The 22112-nt window shown below is 39.0% G+C and overlaps 2 protein-coding genes across 2 annotated transcripts; both read left to right on the top strand.

The window, feature by feature from the left end:
- Positions 1-4951: 4951 nt before the first annotated feature.
- Positions 4952-7217, top strand: LOC149414910 (kelch-like protein 38). The gene has a single exon (XM_089642929.1). It carries the CDS (start codon positions 5124-5126, stop codon positions 6723-6725), a length of 1602 nt encoding a protein of 533 aa, XP_089499055.1. The 5' UTR covers positions 4952-5123; the 3' UTR covers positions 6726-7217.
- A 12335-nt stretch (positions 7218-19552) lies between these two features.
- LOC149414909 (uncharacterized) lies at positions 19553-21022 on the top strand. Its single transcript, XM_089643410.1, has one exon. The coding sequence runs from the start codon at positions 19553-19555 to the stop codon at positions 21020-21022; it is 1470 nt and encodes a 489-aa protein (XP_089499536.1).
- The last annotated feature ends 1090 nt before the right edge of the window (positions 21023-22112 follow it).

The following is a 22112-nucleotide window of genomic DNA, read 5'->3' as shown; positions in this document are numbered from 1 at the left end:
CCTATAGTAATGTAATCTAACTAAATGAAATCAAGGTGCAAGAATAAGGAAGTTGAGTCCATTTTTTAAATTTTTTTTATCAATGTTCGCATTCAAACTTAAATACTGGTATTTTTTTTTTTTTAAAGTTTGTTTTCATAATTAAATTAATTCTCAATGTTTAAATTTTATTAAGCCCGCCAAAACGAGCGGAATCCGAGCGGTAAGAGGCGGGGTGTGGGTGTGACGTCATTCGAACTGTGAAAACCACGTCGCTTAAGCATTTTGTATGGAAAAATTTTTAATTCTTCAACAAGGAATTCCAGTAATTTTTTTACCAATGTTAACCGTCTATTAGAATTGATGTTATTAAAAAAAAAAGAAAATTGATTAAGATTTCATAGTTAAAATAATATTTTAAGTTAGAATATTTGCTTTTCCCGCCCGGTACGGTACTTGTACGGTATTGCCGTCGCTATTTGTTGACGTGCCCCGCGCGAATTCGGGACCACCGCGCAGAAAAGTAAAGACCAAAAGTAAAATAACGGTATACAGCCCAGTTCACTGTGAGACTTTTCTGGGCGGCCGGCGCGCGGCGGCCTGAAGTGTATCACATGTTATGTGACATGTATAATAATAAAAACTTCTAAGTTATGCAATAAACAACATATTATTATAAAGCACTATACGATGTATCTTTAGAAATCCATTTCATATAATAATAACAACAAATACGTACATATATTTGACAAACCCAAATAAACGTTTGGCCTATACACCTCTCTCATCTAAACCGACCATCTCTCATGTAATAGAAAGAGATGCACCATAGGTGATCCGTTGTACGTACAAGTCACGACACATGTGACGTCAGAATTCTTTCGACCAATCGTGGAGCGTATACAGTCTATTGCTATTGAATGCTTTTTCAAGAACGTTTAACTAATTCTAAGAATAATAATATAGAAATATATTTAGAATCGATATTTTTTGATCTACATGAACATATTTTTTATAAGTCAAAATATTTTTCACTCAACTTCCTTATTGACTCGCGCCTACCAAAACACGATTCCGCAATCTACACAACTTCTTAGCTAAGCAGCAAACCAGAACTCGAATATTAAGGCGCAATTATTGACCGTTCAGTGGTTGAGTGGGCATAGCGCTTGGGTCTCACCCGAGCGTCGCGTGTTCGTTCGTTCGTTATTCCTCGGCTGGCTAAGTCTTCCATCACAACACAAGCAACATTTTCGGCTTTCTGTGGTGGTAGTAGGAGATTTTCAAACATTGTTGGGTTATTCGTAACCCGGGAATGTTTGTATTTCTTTTTTAAAAAAAAATTTAAAAAAAAAAAATTGACTCGCGCCGACCAAAACACGATTCCGCAATCTACACAACTTCTTAGCAAAGCAGCAAACCAGAACTCGAATATTCAGGCGCAATTGCTTGCGCCTACCAAATCACGATTCCGCAATCTACACAACTTCTAAGCTAAGCAGCAAACCAGAACTCGAATATTAAGGCGCAATAAGGAAGTTGAGTCCATTTTTTTTTATCAATGTTCGCATTCAAACTAAAATACTGTTTTTTTTTTTTTTTTAAGTTTGTTTTCATATTTAAATTAATTCTCAAAGCTTAAATTTTACTAAGCCCGCCAAAACGAGTGGAATCCGAGCGGTAAGAGGCGGGGTGTGGGTGTGACGTCATTCGAACTGTGAAAACCACGTCGCTTAAGCATTTTGTATGGAAAAAAATTTAATTCTTCAACAAGGAATTCCAATATTTTTTTTACCAATGTTAACCGTCTATTAGAATTGATGTTATTAAAAAAAAAATTGATTAAGATTTCATAGTTAAAATAATATTTTAAGTTAGTATATTTGCTTTTCCCGCCCGGTACGGTACTTGTACGGTATTGCCGTCGCTATTTGTTGACGTGCCCCGCGCGAATTCGGGACCACCGCACATAAAAGTAAAGACCAAAAGTAAAATAACGGTATACAGCCCAGTTCACTGTGAGACTTTTGTGGGCGGCCGGCGGCCTGAAGTGTATCACATGTTATGTGACATGTATAATAATAAAAACTTCTAAGTTATGCAATAAACAACATATTATTATAAAGCACTATACGAATATGTATCTTTAGAAATCCATTTCATATAATAATAACAAAAAATACGTATATTTGACAAACCCAAATAAACGTTTGGCCTATACACCTCTCTCATCTAAACCGACCATCTCTCATGTAATAGAAAGAGATGCACCATAGGTGATCCGTTGTACGTACAAGTCACGACACATGTGACGTCAGAATTCTTTCGACCAATCGTGGAGCGTATACAGTCTATTGCTATTGAATGCTTTTTCAAGAACGTTTAACTAATTCTAAGAATAATAATATAGAAATATATTTAGAATCGATATTTTTTGATCTACATGAACATATTTTTTATAAGTCAAAATATTTTTCACTCAACTTCCTTATTGACTCGCGCCTACCAAAACACGATTCCGCAATCTACACAACTTCTTAGCTAAGCAGCAAACCAGAACTCGAATATTAAGGCGCAATTATTGACCGGTCAGTGGTTGAGTGGGCATAGCGCTTGGGTCTCACCCGAGCGTCGCGTGTTCGTTCGTTCGTTATTCCTCGGCTGGCTAAGTCTTCCATCACAACACAAGCAACATTTTCGGCTTTCTGTGGTGGTAGAAGGAGATTTTCAAACATTGTTGGGTTATTCGTAACCCGGGAATGTTTGTCTTTCTTTTTAAAAAAAAAATTAAAAAAAAAAAAATTGACTCGCGCCGACCAAAACACGATTCCGCAATCTACACAACTTCTTAGCTAAGCAGCAAACCAGAACTCGAATATTAAGGCGCAATAAGGAAGTTGAGTCCATTTTTTTATTTTTTTTATCAATGTTCGCATTCAAACTTAAATACTGGTATTTTTTTTAAAGTTTGTTTTCATAATTAAATTAATTCTCAAAGTTTAAATTTTATTAAGCCCGCCAAAACGAGCGGAATCCGAGCGGTAAGAGGCGGGGTGTGGGTGTGACGTCATTCGAACTGTGAAAACCACGTCGCTTAAGCATTTTGTATGGAAAAAATTTTAATTCTTCAACAAGGAATTCCAGTAATTTTTTTACCAATGTTAACCGTCTATTAGAATTGATGTTATTCAAAAAAAAATTGATTAAGATTTCATAGTTAAAATAATATTTTAAGTTAGTATATTTGCTTTTCCCGCCCGGTACGGTACTTGTACGGTATTGCCGTCGATATTTGTTGACGTGCCCCGCGCGAATTCGGGACCACCGCACATAAAAGTAAAGACCAAAAGTAAAATAACGGTATACAGCCCAGTTCACTGTGAGACTTTTGTGGGCGGCCGGCGGCCTGAAGTGTATCACATGTTATGTGACATGTATAATAATAAAAACTTCTAAGTTATGCAATAAACAACATATTATTATAAAGCACTATACGAATATGTATCTTTAGAAATCCATTTCATATAATAATAACAACAAATACGTACATATATTTGAAAAACCCAAATAAACGTTTGGACTATACACCTCTCTCATCTAAACCGACCATCTCTCATGTAATAGAAAGAGATGCACCATAGGTGATCCGTTGTACGTACAAGTCACGACACATGTGACGTCAGAATTCTTTCGACCAATCGTGGAGCGTATACAGTCTATTGCTATTGAATGCTTTTTCAAGAACGTTTAACTAATTCTAAGAATAATAATATAGAAATATATTTATATATTTAGAATCGATATTTTTTGATCTACATGAACATATTTTTTATAAGTCAAAATATTTTTCACTCAACTTCCTTATTGTATTAAACTAAAGATGAAAATTACTTATCGGCTGCTCGGCAATATTCGGAAATGCTCGGCCGTGACGTCACAAAAAGAATCTGAGCGGAGAACCAATTTCAAATAAAGCGCCGAAACACTTCACTTCGGGTATGCTCGGATATGTTGGCCACGCCCCCTGTCGACTAGTCGCTGTGCATATAGCGACTCCCCCTTGCATTCCCTGCACTTTCTATGGTCATGAGCTGGGTTGCCAATACATATGTTATAAAATTCCCATAATAGATGTTCTACCTCCAAAAAGAAACAAAATTCTACTAAAATGTGCAATTATTTTTTATTATCTAGTTATTTTCTCTTTCGTTCTGGCTTAAAAGATAGGAAGTTTTTTGAAAATTTGCTGCTAAAGAAAACTAAATTATAGTACATTTTACAATTATAATGGGACAGTCCGACAATTCTACCGTTTTTCAAAGGTGGAACGCTGCAAAAATGGATACACAGCGACGCGCGTTACGAACGAGTTCACGAAAAATATTGGGTCTTTTATTTGGGGGTAAGCAGGGGGCGTGGGGGTAAGCAGGGCTGGCCCTATGCGAGTGCAATTGGAGCAATCCTCTCCGGTCGCCGAATCGGCAAGGCGCCGTGGTGCTAATATACAACACATAACAGTCCTAATACACCGCCCTTAAGATTTTTTTCACTAAAACGGCGCTATACAAAAATACAAATCATCCAAGTATTTTGATTATAGTGTTCACCTACCTAGGCGTCTACCGTTTTTGACAACGGGCGTCAAAATATTACTCGCGCCAGGCACCGCTTGGCTCAGGGCCGGCCCTGGAGGTCATTCCCGTCTATGTCTAGGATAATGTTTTGGTGCATTGTCCTGTCCTCCAAACTACCGTTCACACGAAGACAATATGGGTCCCGAACTAGGACAAAACAGTATTGTACTGTTCTCGTGTGATCCTTGCGTCATTTGCATTTTCCACACAAAAAGGTTCTCTCCGCAAAATACCCAATATTTTAAAAATCTCCCGGAATTCCCACGAACTGGCAACCCTTCTTAAAAGCGAAAATCGTATCGCTACTATTTGACACAAGTCTGACAGAAGCGCAGATTTTCGAATATATCGCTTGTAAACATCAATATGTTTTTACAAATTGTGCATAACAATATAGAATTCGAATGGCAAATCTACCGCGCGGATAGCACGGTCAATGTCACCTTACCGTCTGTGTTTACATCTTGAATTGAATTTTGACGTTTGTAGCGGCGTTTTAATAAGATCAGAATGTGCGAAAAACCATTCGATACGACGTTCCGCATACGCGGGAGGAAGTATTTCGCCCACCGCAATGTCCTGGCATCGAGTTCGCCATATTTCCAGGCCATGTTCAGCTCGCAGTTCAATTCGAGCGAGCGGAGTGTATTTCGCTTGAAGACCTTTGACCCTCGAACCTTCCTTGACATTCTGGCTTTTATGTACACTTACGAATGCGACTTTTCCGGCGATATCGTAGATCTGTTGATGATGAGCGAGCTGATGATCCTCCCCAACTTGTTTGTCTACATATCTGTGAATGTAGAAGCGATTCTAAACCAGGACAATTGTCTGGATATCCTCCATTACTCTCTGTACAGCGGCTACGAATACATCAGCCAGACTGTCACCCAACTGATTATAACAAACAGGATGTTGATAAATTGCTCAAAACCTCACAAAGACTGGAACTTTGACATCTTGAGGATGGTCCTCACCGCACATTCCATGCGCTATTGCCACAAATTACGACTGCTCAAGTATTTTAAGTATTGGATAACCGTGGACCCTTTAAACCGCGTTCCTCTGTTGTTCAAAGTTATCAACAGCATTCTTGTTGAAAATGCCAAGCCATCCATCAGGGAGTACGCTGAGGAGATGCGCAACCTTCTCCTGACTAGCGAGATTAAATACGTCATCTCGAACAAGCCAAACTTCGATCTCTACGTGATCGGGGGCCACGCTCATAACCACATAGTACCGGATCCGTTCATCTCTCACAACGAGTTGCTGACTTTGCATCCCGGCAAGAACAACACCTACAGCAAGAGATATAGTATTGGACATATGATCACGCAAAGAATTCACTTTGCCAGCGCGTCTGATATGAATGGCTTTTTTTTAATCGGCGGAATCGACGCTAAAGGAACCATTCTAGCATCCGTCGAATATTACGATTACGACGATAAGACTTGGACTCAAATCCCGGAGTTGAGGAAAGGAATCGTTTGGGGAGCCGCCACTTCGATGAACAGCCGGATATATGCTTCAGGAGGACTCACGAGGAAGAGGCATATATCATCGGCCTCGTATCTCTTCATTCCTAAGCACAGCCTCTGGAAGCCGCTGGGCAGAATGAATCAGCAGCGTAGAGGTCACCGGATGGTCAACGTGAACGGGGTTGTGTATTCCATCGGCGGACACGATGGCCGCACTCCGCTCAACTCTGTGGAGATGTATAATCCATTCCACAATTTTTGGCGAAACGTATCGTCGTTGAAGATCGCACGTCATCGCTTCGGAGCGGTTGCAGTTGGAAGATTCATCTTTGTGTTTGGTGGGTTAGGTTTGTCGGGGCCAATAAAAGCCGTTGAAATGTACGACACCTTCAACAACCAGTGGCAAATAGTTGCGGAGATCTATCCTGCGTACGATCTGGGCGTTACAGCTTGGGGGACGGATATCTACGTGTGCGGAGGATTCAACGGGATCCACGACCTGAATAACATCATCTGCTTCGATACTGTTTCGTATGTGAGTCGTCTTATCAGTCAGTTGAAGATTGCACGCCACGGACTCTCTGCCTTTATCCTTCCCAATAACAAGCCGGGCAATATCTGGGGGCAGATTTGATACAACGCCCGGGGAATGTACAATATCGTGTACACGCCCCCAAAGTGTTTGGATTTGACCCTCTGAACTGAGCGTGCTAATGGTGTTTGGCTTTAAGTCATGACCACTAGAAGTGTGCACTAATGGTGTGTTGCCGTAAGCGACTATACTAGTCATGTGTGTGTACTAATGGTGTGTGGTTAGACTAGAAATGTGTACTAATGGTGTGTGGCCTTAAGCGACCGTACTAGACATGGTGAAAGTTGTTATAATTCACCATGATGAAAAGGTGTGTTAATAGTATTTGAACTCATTTTTTTGAGCTGGAATAGCGTATAAATACTGTATTAGGTTATGAATCTCCTAACTGAGCACTGTAACAGTGTTTCTGTCTGCAATAGTCTTTAAAATGAAAGGGCCTATTTATTGTATCAATTAAAATATATGAGTTGAAAAGGTAGTTAAAATGGTGATGGGTTTTGGCTTAAGAGGAAGCGTGGGGTGCCGAAATATTAGAGTAATAGGTATATACAAAACTGTTTCTGTTTCTTGCTCCCTTCCTAGCGAAAGGGACACCTTAGGATGATTATACCTAATTGTCAAAATCCATTAATGGATGACTAGACGTGGTTGGCGCTATCAAAAAACTGTCCAAAGAGGCAAAGCTAGCAGTCCACAATGGAATGCTGGTACCTAACCCGTTGTATGGAAGTGAGGCATGGAATTGGCAGAGGAAGGATGAAAGTAGACTGAAAGCTGTAGAAATGAGATCCCTGAGGCCTATGCGTGATAAAACCATGTATGATTGTGTAAGAAATGTGGAGATCCTCAAAGAATGCAAGGCGAATGATGTAAGCGTAATAAGTAAGATTAAGAAATGGACACTTGGATGGTTTGGACATGTTGAGCGAATGAACGAAGAAAAGGAGTGTAAGCAGAATATATGACGCAAATGTGAATGGTAGCAGAAGTCGGGGATGCCCCGAGGAAGACACGGCACGATCAAGTGAATCAGATATTGGAGTCGGGCCATATCAAGAGTCAGAATAATAAAAGAGTATGTATGAGACGATATTTGATTGTGAATGACGCAAGAAGTGTGTGCCAAGACGAGAGTTGTTTTGCGGTCCTTCCTCTCTGCCTACCCGTGCGGAACAGTTATTTAGTTTAATCAAAATCAAGGTTTTGTTTTCTCTGTTTTCTCCTTCAAAACTGGACTGATTTTTTAAAGATATTTTACACCAACTGTATTAGAAAAAATATTCTATATCTATACATTTTGCTTTCTAAAAATGCATTTTTTAATTTGTATACTGAACGTCTATTGATGGCGTTCAAACTAGGCATTTTTAAGTGCTCTTTGAGGGTCCTGACTCCTATAAGAAGTAACTTATCAAAAAAAGCAAAATTGTAAACAGTTAAACCAGTTATCGATATCTGTATGATATTAAAAATTTGTTTGCATACTTGTCAAAATCCAGAGAGGAAATAGGGGAATATGTTTGTATGGACATAATGCCGTCTGCGCTTCCTCTTAAGATTGGCTTCAATATCCAATTGAGAATTTCATCTACGCAATACAAACATGTTTCATTCTGTTCACATTGGTACACAGTATCTCCCCTGTAAAGGAGCACTATTTATCGAATCATTGCTTGAAATAACTTTAAGCGTGTTTAGTGACCATGTCTGAATAGTCAGTTACTTCCATAACATGCCATAGTCTCACTGTCTCTGAGCAGCTACGGTACCATTGTTATTATGCCACCAATTGTGAAATCAAAATGACTGATCTCTATAAATTCTAGTCGAATGAAATCTTTTCTTGTACAAATTGATACCGTCATTATTAAGTATTAAATTTATAGTAACGGTCGGTTTTCAGTATACCGTAAAATGGGATGACTTTGATCAATCATGGTGATCAATCAGCTTTCGAAGTGGGGTGACTTAGATATGCCATTTCTTATAAGCTTATTTAAATGCTTGTTTGAATATTCAAGTAGTCCTATTTGTATATTGATAGACATTGATATATTTTACAGTATAAATGACGCAAAACTACTATAATCGTTGAGTAATTTACAAAAGATGTTAACATTTTTCTCTGTCTGAAAATAATTCAAAATCATCTTCACAATTCAACCGGCAATATGTTTAAATATCGATGACTACTGCATATAATCGCTTAACTAAACTTTCAAAACATTTTGAAAACACTTCAGTTAAGTTAACCAAAATTAAAATAAAAAAAATTGTTTTGTTTTGATACATAAAAGCGGTCATTTGCATACTCTTTAAATAAATCACGACCTTCAAGCGTACATTAAGTTACAAGCAGAGATGTGCTTTATTTCAAATAAATCCATTTCAAATGGAAATGCAAAATGCAAAATGGGTATTTTCCATTTTGCATTTTAAATGCTTTTCTAAAAACCATTTTGCATTTTGCATTTTAAATGCTTTTCTCAATGCATTTTCCATTTTAAATGCTTTTTGCAACATTCTTCCTACTATCTCCACTCATCTTTTTTTCATAAACCCCAAATATCAGTCGGTCCTCAACCTCGCTATGAGAGAAAATTTCCATTTGTCAATTTGCTCCCTGGTAGGAGCCCTGGCAATTGAGTGATACCATTACAAAAAATACTGATTCAAATACTGAACATGGGGCCATGGCGCTGTAATATTAAATGTTAGATAGCAGTATCTATGTTTTTACGTTGGCAACATTAGTCCTGCGCAAATTTTTTGTGGTTTCATAATCTGTAGTCGTGGTGTTTTTGGATTTAACATCATGATTTACCATCATTATATATTTGTTCTACATTGATGTCCATTATTAAATGACAAAATTGTTTAAAAATTCTATAATAATTTTAATTGTTTGAATAAGAAACCATTTTGCATTTTCAATGCATTTTGAAAATAGATATTTTGCATTTTGCATTTGAAATGCTTTTCTAAAAACCATTTTGCATTTTGCATTTTCAAATGGAAATGTTTTGACCCATTTCCATTTTGCATTTCAAATGGTTTTGAGTACCCATTTTGCACATCTCTGGTTACAAGTATGTTCGGCATTCTGCTGAGGGTGCTATTGCGGCAAATATGTGAGCAACGTTCAGTTGGCCGGAATGTAGGACTTTTTTTTCGCATCGTGGGACAAACATTCAATTTATCGATAGTTTGTGATGGTTACAATAAACATAGCCCCATTTCAAAGTTATTTTGATATGTGATGATTGTAGTCACTGGCATATACGGCCTTGTACCACTTGAACTGATAAGTAAGAAAGTAGGAATCGATGGATACAGGTGCAACTACATTTCTTTCTTAAAATACAATTAATTTAAGAAAATAAAAGCCAACGCTGAAGTAAGTTTGTACTGAAAATATCAAATCGCTTGGTGAATAGTTTAAGAAGTTCTAACATTTCTTACTTTAAACTTTTTAGACCGGTTGGTGGCTGAGTTGATGTCGCGTTTGGGTCCCACCCAGGCGTAGTTTGTTCAATTCCTCAGCTGGCTAAATCCTCCATCACAACACAACCAACATTTTCCGCTTACTGTGGTGCTAGTAGGAGATTTTCAAATATTGTCAGGTTATTCGCAACCCGGGAATGTTTGTCTTTCTTTAAAAAAAAAAAAAAACTGTCAGCCATTGATATAACTAAAAATCAATTATTTTGACATTTATTTTAGAAGCATGAGTTGTGCAGATAACCGTGATGATCAAAGTCGCCCCATATTACGCTACTCGATAACGTTACGCATGAATCTGATTGGGTTGTCAGGTTTGCTACCAGAAAGCAACTTGACAAATGTAAATATGTTTCTCTTAAGACGAGCTTAAAAAGCGACTGAAACACCGGCCCTTAGTGTCTAAAATCTATCCAAATTTATATGAATTAAGTTATAAAATATATTTAATAAAAGCTTTAACATATTTTTCCAAAGATTACTGTTACGAAGATGCAATTAATTGTTTATAATTTATCAAACATACAATATTAGTTTCTTATGTGTTAGCTTTTTGATTCTGTTTTGTTGTTTGTTTTTTTTTTATTATTGGTTGTATTTATACAGTGCTATTTGGTGATTAAATCACCACAAAGATGTTTTAAATACATAATTATAAGCTGTTTAATTTAGCGCTCATACTTGTTGTTGAATAACTTTTGTATAAAAATGAGATACCTGACTATGGGCAGAGTGATTTTTTTTTATTATTAGATTTTCAAAATCCCTATATGACCCTGCAGTACTACATGAGAAAAAAACACAAATTTTTATTGATCTGCGTTGACCTCAGGAGATCTTCTGGTGGTGTGGTTAACCTTAAATTTACACAAAATCAATTTTTTACATGTCGCTAGATCTCTATAAAAAGTACAATTTAAGTAACTTTTATTATTATTATTTATGGTGGCACTTTTTGGACTGTTGTTCCTTGCTCTTGCAAATCTTTCTAGTGATTTCTGTTAAGACGATGCACTACGTAGTAATGCAAAATCATGTGTTTTTGGTTTGAAAATTTGGTCGCCTAGAAATGTTTCAGATGCTTTAACTCTTTGCACGCGGCCGTATCAACTGTTGTTACGGCAAAAAGTCTATACTCACACGCGGCTGTATCAACAGTTGATACGGCAACTTTGACGGCCGATATTCCCGCTCTCTTTCGTCATAAATGTATTTCTTGCTCACTTGGACATTTGTAGAACTATCACGATGCTGACATCTACAAGAATTTCTCAAAAATAAAATTGTATTTCATAAAAAAAGATCGATAACCAAGTGCGCCTCTTCGCGCCTTTTAGTCCTTTAGTTTACATTTTTGTCAACGGATGGCGTTAGTACTAGTTTGTCATTCACAACTTTTCATAACTAAGAATGATAAGTGATCATGGTGTCCCACTTGTGTCTATAAACACAGTGGCCTAAGTACACACACACCGAGAGTGGTTTATTTATGACGCCGAGTGAATGGCGGGACCACATTCAAAAGATACGGTACGTCTTTGTATGAAATTTTATGTTTTTGTTTTTATAAACATCTAAGAGTGTTGACACACGAGGATTTGTTTTCATATTGTGGAGAATAATCTGTTCTGTCTATATAGTCCAATAAATCATGCAACAATGCTATAATTTGACATTTAATTGCATGCATAGGTATTTGAAAATATGTTCCGCGTACGGGTATAGATAAAACGGAGCAAATTAACGCGTTCAAAAGGTTAAATAAATACCGCGAGTATAATACATCTTGGCCTTTGAAATAATCGAGTATATTTTACATAAGTCTTTTTATAAGCCCAGAAAAAAATAATGTATAAGGCCTATGAAAACTGCTTTAAAGTTCAAAATTTCCTACTTATGAACCCATTTTCGGTTATGGTTTTATTGTATAATCTGGCAAATTAAGTTATTTATAAAATGATCGAAAAAAAATGAAATATTTATGCGTGAACATCCACAAAATAAAATAAAAGGCACTTTTTGGCCATGTTTTTTTCTTGCATAAATCAAAACAGGCGGATGGTGTTAAGCGGGAATTTAAACCTTATCGCCATCTACGTAAGGGTTGTTATTGATAGCGGCTCAATTTAAAATATTACACGACGTAGTGCATCGCCTTAATAAAAAATAATGAAAATTTAGAAACATATTGTTTTAGATGCAATGTCTACTGTTCACAGGTATACTATTTATTTACATGTATACATATTATTTGTATACTAGTCCCAGCAAGAGCTCATACGTACATCATCAGTGATCGTTCTCTTCATTCTCACATATCTTGAATGAAAACAAAAAAACAGAAGATATTAGAACGACGACGTCACGTACAAACTCTCGCTGGAACTAGTTTATTGCATGACATCATCTTGCAGTTTCATCTTCGACCATTTAAAGGCCATTTATGTTATCAAAATATATTCGAAAGTTTTGCTGCATCAAATTGACCCGAGATACTGCGTACAGTAAATGAGGGTTGACCTGTGATAGCTCTTTGTAAAAGCGGTAATTAGATGGGATATCGCTTTTTGGGTCAAATGATAGCTCATTTCTTAATTGGCATGTGCCAATACAATGATGTCATATCGGGCTGTGCCATCATCGTATTAAAACATAATAAATAAGTTATACCTATAATAATGATAACAAATGTACATTCCTCACTTTTATAATTTCCATATTTGTGTTTTATTCATAGTGTGCATTATCTAAATATAACGAACCTTTGAAAATTATAATTATTAATTACGTAAATACCCTTAGAACTCTTTACTGCTCCTTGGTTCGCCCCCATCTTGAATATGCTTGTGTTATTTGGTCTCCTTTTTATGCTGTCCACATTCGACGCATTGAATCTGTTCAACATCGGTTCTTAAGAGGGATTGCTAGGAGGCTAGGTTTAGAAAAAGGCAAATACTCATATGATGAAATTGAACTAACTCTAAACCTCTCTCCTTTGGAAGTCCGTCGGGAAAGAAATGACCTCATTTGCTTCTTCAAAATTATAAATGGTATTATTGATTCACCTACTCTACTGCAACTCATTCCCTTCAATATCCCCTCGCACAGACTCAGAAATAATGAACTGCTCTTCCTCACCCATCATTCGACAAATTATGGATATTATTCACCATTGTCCAGAATGTGTAGACTGGTCAACTCAAGTCAAAACCTTAACTTTTTTGGGATAAATCTGAATGATTTTTGCCAGTCGCTAAACAAGTGACGGAATATTATAATAAGTGTTCTGTGGTCCTGACCCACGGCGTAGTCTTGACTTGATTCGACTTGTCACTTTATTTTCTTATATTATATCTGCCATATGTCTTTGCTTTCATGTACCTTTGTCTACTCCCGTATTTTTCATTTTACTGTATTCGTGTTATTATTTTGTAATTTGGACGATGTCCGTTAATAAATAAATAAATAAAATAACAGCCAGATTCCATCAACCCCTAATGCTATTGATGAAAATTTGCATCGTCAGTTGGTTATAATTTTTTTTTGCAGAGACGATTTACCATTTTTCCCGGGAGCACTCAGGCCATGGGCCAATCGTGTTATCTCCTGTTTCACCTCATTCATTTAACAGTAACCCTGTACCTTTGATAGAGTTCACCAGGGTTGTTGCATTGAATACTTTTCACAATGTGTCTTCCCAGGTATCTGAGCCTAGTTCCCATCAGGGCTGGACATTGGCACCAAAGGTGGATTGGAGTATCTTCATCCTCTTCACATTTTCTGCGACTATTGGTGTTTTACAATCCCAAGAGCTGCATGTGTCTCCTGAGATTGCAGTGTCCCGTTAGTAGTCCTATCAGTTCCCTCAGTGAGTGCACTGTCCATGTTAAGTAGTTTTCTGGTTCATCTAAATCTGGGTATCATACTGCTGGGATTTGAGCCACCTATCATCATGTAACTTCATGTATCAAACTGCCACTCCTATGGCCGGCTCAATCCCGCAAATTCTGCTTCCACCCCTCTTCTTTCTAATCCGCCATCCCGCTCCGTTATAATTATTGATACTATCAGTAACTACATACAAATACAATTCAACACATCTCATCGCAGTCAATGTATTTTATTAGCTGTTCTGGCGCTAAATAAATAAAAACGTATAACAGTTTACACATTATGAACATGATTATGCAATTGGTCCTATCTGATACGGCTGATCGTGAACGTCAAGCAATGTATGTTATGTCCGATGGCAACCAAAATTATAGCTTCTTTCGTTATGTTGGAACTCCCAAAAGTTGCGATTCCCTAATGTTATTAGGATACTAATTTATGATTTTTGTTACTGCTCGCGTCAATGTCGACGTTATTTCCAGTGGTTATCTTCAACAGTTGATAAAGTTGTTGTGATTCTCCCAAAAATGTAATATAAAATATGCTATTTACTTTCCTTGAATATCAAAAGTGTTGGCATAGTATTGTTTTGATAGTATTTAAGATGATTTTATTAATTTAATAAGAATTTATTGATTCTCCTTATATAATTTATTTATTAATTTTCGGGAAATCGACAGTTTACATTTAATCAGTTTGTACATAAGTATTATATAGTAAAATAAAACCAATTATGCATTTCCTCCTTGTGACTTTACCTCTACTGAGACAGCATAATATGGAATAAGTAAATTAAAATTGTGAGAAAGGAATATGAATTAAAAAATTTATACAAAACAAAAGATAAAACGAAAAATTTACAAAACAATACATTTATAGCCATGGAGAGAGGTTGTAGATATAAATCAAATCATAATAGAGACATAAGCATTATTCACAAACCATCAGAGAAATATTCTTTTATGGACCCCTTGTATCTGGTAAGTTCGCAACTGAAAGTATCAACCTTGGATAATAAGCTATTGTAATTATTGTATAGTCTGTTCAGGCCAGAATTCTGCTTAGAGTTCGTTTTGCTTTGATCAACCCTGAACAGGACACAAGAGCGTGTTGAATGCGCAGGTACATTGAATGGAATCTTGTTTAGCAACTCTGGGCATTGAATATTATTGTTAACAACTTTATACAGGAATAGTGCATCCTTATGATGCCTCCGTACACTCAGTATAATTTGATTTGTTTATAATACTTGACAATGTTTATTTCAGATTAAAATAAATAAATACAATGACCTAGGTAGTCTCCTTAATTTTGTTACCGAATGCATACAGAGATCTGTTTAATCATTAAAGAAGCTAGTATTAAAATACATTTTGTATTTATTTAAATTAAAAAATCTATCAAGCCCAAAGAATTGCCAAATTTGTTGAAAAGAAATCCCATTTTGGAATTCAAGATGGCTGCCTTTATATTGTTAGAATTATTCCAATTTTACTATCTTTAATTCAACAATGTAATATAATGTTTACAAATATATATTATTAAAAAATATTTAGTTTTTAGATTCAATCCATATGAGTGATTTTAAAATGTTTGGCTGTGGAAATGGAAAAGTTTGTTAGTCAAAACCATAGACATTCAAATTCATAGACTAGCCCATCAGGGAAAGAACAAACCGAGTTGAGTGCGGAGTGTGGAGGGGGCGTGACCGTCTCCTTTTCTATAATTTATCCATAAATGTATCTGATAGTATACAGGAAACTCGCATTGTAATATCATCATTTAGTCTGCATACGAATTACTAGTCCTTTTAATCAAATTGCTGGCTGCGTAAAACACTTAACAAATCCCACATTGGGTGAACAGAAGTTCAGGCTAGTTTCCAAAACTGAATATTTCGTTACACTTAAAATTTAGTTAAACACTTTTATACTGGTAAATGTTTTATAGTTTTGCCTCCTCACTAATTTATATCGTGGTTACATAACCCGATTTGAAGGTTATTTAATCATTTTTATGAACATTCCGATCCTGCACAGAAAAGTCCCACAATGGACTGCGCTGCAAACTGTTGCCTTAGAGCAGTGTCTGGTTATTTTAACGTGTGCACTTCGCTGTTCAATGTCGACTAATGTCATAGATTATTAAAAGCATTCTGGTGCCTTTTTTGTTTTTGTTTTTTTTTAAAGCGTAGACGGTTTACACATAGTTCCCTTGAGCACTTAGGCCATAGGCCCATTGTTCCATCTCCCATTTTACCTCAATCCTGTAACAACAACCCAGTCCCTTTAATAAAGTTCACCAGGGTTGTCATTGGGTATGTCTTCTGGTTCTACTGTGTGTCTCCCCAGGTATCTGAGCCTAGTTCCCACCAGGGCAGGACATTGGCACCATAGGTGAATTGGAGTCTCTTCATCCTCTTCACATTTCCTGCATCTGTTGGTGTTTTCCACTCCCAACATCTGCATGTGTCTCCTGAGATGGCAGTGTCCCGTTAGTAGTCCACAAATATAGTCACGTGGTTTGCCTCCAATTCGTCGAAATGATACCCGGATTTCTGTTAGGGCAAGTCTAATAATTTGAATGTTTATGATCAAGACAGATATTATGTGTACTGCTCTGGCCTATATAATTTTTGTATGTATAAATATAATTTCTCATCGCAATACTAAGAACATATTCGACTGTCTTTATTCGAGCTACAATAAAAACCATATCAATAATAAACCTGGTGTTGCAATTTAAAACCTTTTTAAACAATTGCAGCGCCATCAACTTCTGTCTACTATAAATGCCAGACTGTATGTTGTGTTAATTTTTATTTTCTCAATAAAATGATGTTGAATAATATTAGTTTTAACTTAATTTTTAGATTTAATCACATATTTTTACAACCCTTTAGATCTGGCAACTCGGAGGTGTTTGGAATGATGCTAACAAATTATTTATTTGTCAAATACTGAAATTTGAACCTTCAACCTCTGTGTATCAGACGCAAGTCCTTTACATTGACTGTAAATAAGGGGTGCTGAATCTTCTAGTCGGTGAGCTGCTTTATGTTCAGGGCCTTTTCCGGTTGCTGTGATGTCGTGTATCCAAGGAGAGAGCAGTAGATAGTCCAAGGAAGCGCAAGGTCAGAAGTCAAAGGCGGTTGTAGTGGTTCCAGCGGGAGAAGCAGTCCAGAGTGAAGCGGTCAGAGTAGATGTCGGAAGAGAGAGACTTGAGATCGCTTTACGCGCGGTATATATAGGACTAGCGGGAGCGTGCTCACATCGGTGTGCGCGCGTCTGAACCGCCCCATGTAAACGAGGTGCATTTTTGTGCAGCTTCGTGTGTTTTCATATGACTTTAATAGTCAATATTAAAATTATTATGTACTGCCGTTCCTCATCCAGAACATATATATTATGTGAGAGACGACATGTCGATTCTTGTCATAGTGGTCTGATCCTACTTCCTTTTTCCTGTTTTGGTAATCCTGGGATGACATCATTTACTCGCTCTGTGATTGGTTGTTTGTTTTGTCACCGGCAGTTGGCGTCTCGCGTCGTTTCATTTGTCAATTGACATCGAAATTCTTTCGAATGTGGTCGAATTATCTCGCGCTAAGTTTTTTCAAATACATAAGTGCTGAGATAACTCAAAAACGAGTGAAATAACTTCCTTGAGAGTGTTTCCTTTTCGTGAAAAGAAAAAATAGTGCTTTGTGTAGATTACGCGTTGTGCATTTGGCGGGAAGAACGCAGTATAACGGTCAGATTTGTTGCGTCATAATGTCTACCGTAGTTCCGACGAAATCTACGCACAAACGCCGTAGCGAGGATATCGATTCCTCCTCTACACACAGACGTCGCAGCGAGAATTCGGATTCGTCTTCGAGTTCGGGTTGTTCGCGGCCTAAAAACAAAAGGCGCAAAAAGAGATCGCAAAAGAAGATGCTCAAGAAATTGACGCGCCAGTTAAGCGATCTGCAGCGTTTCGTGTTCAGGCGAGATGCCGCGGCCGCCGGCAATTCTGACGCGAGTGAGTTTGAGGGTTCCGAAATTGACGGCGAGTCTTTGTCAACCCCTATAGACGCGCCAGGCACCAGTGCTTGTGGTACATCCGCTGCTCCGATTTTTCGTGTGCCGGATCCCACAGTTGCGTTAAAGGAACCGTTAATGGGAGCACCGACAGATGCTATGTTAAAGATGGTGGAGCGCCTGCAAAATTTTGATACTCCCGGTTGGTGTAACGTACGCTACGCAAAGGCATTAAAAGAATATGCAGCAGACCCGGGATTCAAAGAGTTGGAAGTAAATTGCGAGCTCAATTCCCTCACGCCGGCATGTGCTCAACTCACAGGAATGGAAAGGGCCTTTGCAGCAATCACTCACATGGCGCTCCAACAAAGGCAGGTCATCCAGGACTCTATACAGAGCGTCCTAACCTGGAGCTGTCAGCCTGACACCGAACTTTCGCCGAAGACCCTAGCGGAGAAATTTCAGGATGTCCTTGGGGGAAGTATTGCAAAAAACGATGCAATCCTTCAGATAGCTTGTGGGAAGCGGGCGGAAATCGTTGAGCGGCGACGCCATCGTATCCTGGAGTTGTGCAAAACTCCATCGGAGAAATCAGCCCTGGATAAAATTCCTCCAACGGTATCGCACCTTTTTAATGAAGACAAGCTTGTCTCCCAGTTGCAGAGACTTGGTGGGGCAAGCAAAGTCTTCAGGGCTCAGATCTCGCAGACCCCAAGGGTTGCGAGGCAACCCTTGGGGTCTGCGAGATCTGACTTGGAATCTGTGTCAAGGCCAAATAACAGAACACAGACTCAATGTGCTTCTGCAGGAAATCTGGGTTTCACCCAATTTCCATATCAGTACCGGCGGGCAGACCCCGGTCACCACTCTGGCCCTTCCTCCTCTTCCAGCAGAGGACGGAAATTTCGGAGGCCGACGGGGCGTGGGCAGACCTCGCACCGTCGTCCCCGAAACAATTGACAATCAGCCCAGGCGATTTCAGGGAGGGCAATTGCGAAGTTCTTTAGAACAATGGCGTATCGCAAATGCCCCCGACTTCGCCCTAAAAATCCTCAATGGCTATCGGATCCCATTTTGGTTGAGACCTCCATTGTCCAGACCCACTCAGGTGAGGTTGCACAATTTCACCACAAGACAAACACCCGAAATGGACATACAAATAAAGGAGTTGCTGAAGATGGGAGTGCTGGAACCAGCACCCATGAATCGGGGTTTTCTCTCCCAGATGTTTCTGGTGCAGAAGAGCGATGGGACCAATCGTCCCATCATCAATCTGAAAGTGTTGAACGATTTTGTGCGAGGGAAAAAGTTTTCCCTGATCTCCCACTTCAAAGTACCCGACTTTTTGCAACCCGGAGACTATATGACAAAAGTAGATCTGGCGCATGCGTACTTTCATATACCAGTGGCAAAGACCCATCGACGTTTTCTGCGTGTCGTGTACAGAGGTCAATGTCTGCAGATGACATGTTTGCCCCAGGGCTTGAGCAGTTCCCCTCAAATTTTCGCAGCAATAACCAATTGGATCGCAGAGATCCTTCGATAAAAAAGGGCATTCGAGTTATTGTGTACTTGGACGATTTTCTCCTGGCTCATCAGAGTCAAGAAACTCTCCGACTGCAGACACTAGTAGTGTTGAATTTCTTACAGTCGCTCGGCTGGACCATCAACATAAAGAAATGTGTTCACCTACCGACACAGGCGATAGAATATCTGGGAGTGTTATGGAACACTGGCCTCAATCAGAAGATGCTAACAAGGAACAAGTGCCGGGCAATATGGAAGTCGTTGCAAAAGGTTACGACAAGGAAGGAATGGTCCCTGAGGGAGGCGCAGAGCATCCTAGGACAACTGAACTTTGCAGCGTTTGTGGTTCCCAGGGGTCGCTTGCACTGCAGGCAGATGCAGCTCCAGTCACTTGCCATGACAAAGCTCCCACTCCGGAAGAAGGTACCTGTAAACCTTGCAGTACTGGAGGATCTAGATTGGTGGAGGCACAACGTGAGTACGCATTCCCTTATCCATTTCCCCAAAGCATGCCACTTCATTGCGACAGACGCAGCAGACAGCGGGTGGGGGGCGCAGGTAGACGACATCCCACTCTCAGGCTGTTGGACACAACAACAAACCAAATGGCACAGCAACCTAAAAGAAATGTTTGCTATTCTCCATGCATTGAAGTACCAGAGAGCCAGTTTGAGCAATTCTACTTGTTTCATTCAATCGGACAACAGAACGGTACTAGCATATCTACGCAACGAAGGAGGTACGAAATCAGTGAACCTCCTTCAGTTAACGTATCAGATTCTGGAAGTAGCGGACGCGCACAACATAAGGATGGAAGTGTATTACCTCCCGGGACGATACAATGGACTCGCCGATCATCTTTCCCGAGGGACCTTGTTACCAGAATGGCACCTTCTACCTACAGCGACCGACCAGATATTCTGCCTTTGGGGCAGACCCATGGTGGACCTATTTGCATCCAAGAGAGCTCATGTTGTAAAGAGTTATGTATGCATAGACCCCACCGACACAGCAGCCCTATATCACAATGCTTTCAGCAGGATTTGGTGCTTCCCACTGGCATGGGTATTTCCACCGCCTTGCTTGATACCGAGAGTCCTGGAACATCTAAACAAGTGTGTCGGTATTTACCTATTGGTAGTACCGAGGTGGCCCAAGGTGTTCTGGCTGCCAGATCTCCAGTCGAGAGCACTAGCTCCACCTTTACAAATAACCAACCTACTCGACAACCTGGTGGATATCTCGACAGGTCTTCATCCTCCTCAGATTCAAAAACTGGAGATGGAAGTATGGAAGATTGGGGCTGGAGAGGAGCGCTCAATGAATGGTCAGAACACGAGAGAGGCCTCCTCAATGCTGGATGGCGATCTTCAACGGTCACCGCATATAAATTAGCATGGAAGAGGTGGGGCCAATGGTGTGTCAAGAATAAGGTGGATATAGCTGATCCTTCAGGTTCCCAGTTGGCAAGATTTTTAGCCAATTTAAAACTTAAAGAAGGCTTGGCTCCTAGTACCATTGCTCTTCATAAGTCAGCCATTTCAACATTAACCAACCCAGAGTGTGAATCGCTAAGCAGCCATACCTTAGTTAAACAAGTGATGAAAGGTATAGTTAATACTTCTAGAAAGAAGAAAGCATTGCCTATCTGGGACCCTAGACAAGTGTCTGTATGGTTGAAAGAAAACCTTACAGAAACAGTTACTCTGTTTGAGGCTTCTCGAAGATGCGCTGTCATTCTTTTACTCGCATCTGGACGAAGAGTGCACGATCTTACTCTGTTACGATACACACCAGACAGTTTCGTGGACAATGGGGACCATATTATACTTTGGCCAGCTTTTGGATCTAAAACTGATTCTACTACTCGTCAGCAGTCGGGATGGAAGCTTAAAGCTTCCTCAGACCGAGCTACAGATCCAGTATATTGGCTCCGTAAAGTATGCACCTTATCTAGAGTAAGAAGACAAGAATCAAATTCCATACCAAATTTATTTATTTCAACGACGGGCCCGCCAAAACCTGCCTCAAGAACAATAATTGGAGGATGGGTGAAAACAGTACTAAAAAGTGCTGGCATTGATAAATCAGCAGGGAGTACAAGGTCTGCTGTAGCATCACTGAGCTGGTTAGAAAATTGCCCCATTGAAAAGATCCTGGAAAGAGGAAATTGGAAGAGCGAGAACACTTTTGCAAAACATTACAGAAGGGAGGTAATGGAAGGAGGTAACTCTTTGACATTGCCATCTCTCACAAATCTGTTTGAACCTATAACCTCTCACAATTGACATCAGTTCTGTCACCAAGGCGATAACAAACACTTCTCACATAATATATATGTTCTGGATGAGGAACGGCAGTACATAATGATGGAGTTTTACCTACCATTAAAACTCTTATTATGTTGCCTTCCTCATCCAGAACATATATTTAATCACTGCTTGGTGAGATTATAATTGACAAATGAAACGACGCGAGACGCCAA

This window comes from Hesperophylax consimilis, chromosome 19 (genome assembly GCF_061612785.1).
Source record: "Hesperophylax consimilis isolate HC1 chromosome 19, BYU_Hcon_1.0, whole genome shotgun sequence".
Lineage (NCBI taxonomy): Eukaryota > Metazoa > Arthropoda > Insecta > Trichoptera > Limnephilidae > Hesperophylax > Hesperophylax consimilis.
This window is presented reverse-complemented; position numbering and strand designations above follow the sequence as displayed.

Coding starts and splice junctions, on each gene's coding strand:
- LOC149414910 (XM_089642929.1), top strand. CDS start 5,124: ATGTGCGAAAAACCATTCGATACGACGTTCCGCATACGCGGGAGGAAG.
- LOC149414909 (XM_089643410.1), top strand. CDS start 19,553: ATGTCTGCAGATGACATGTTTGCCCCAGGGCTTGAGCAGTTCCCCTCA.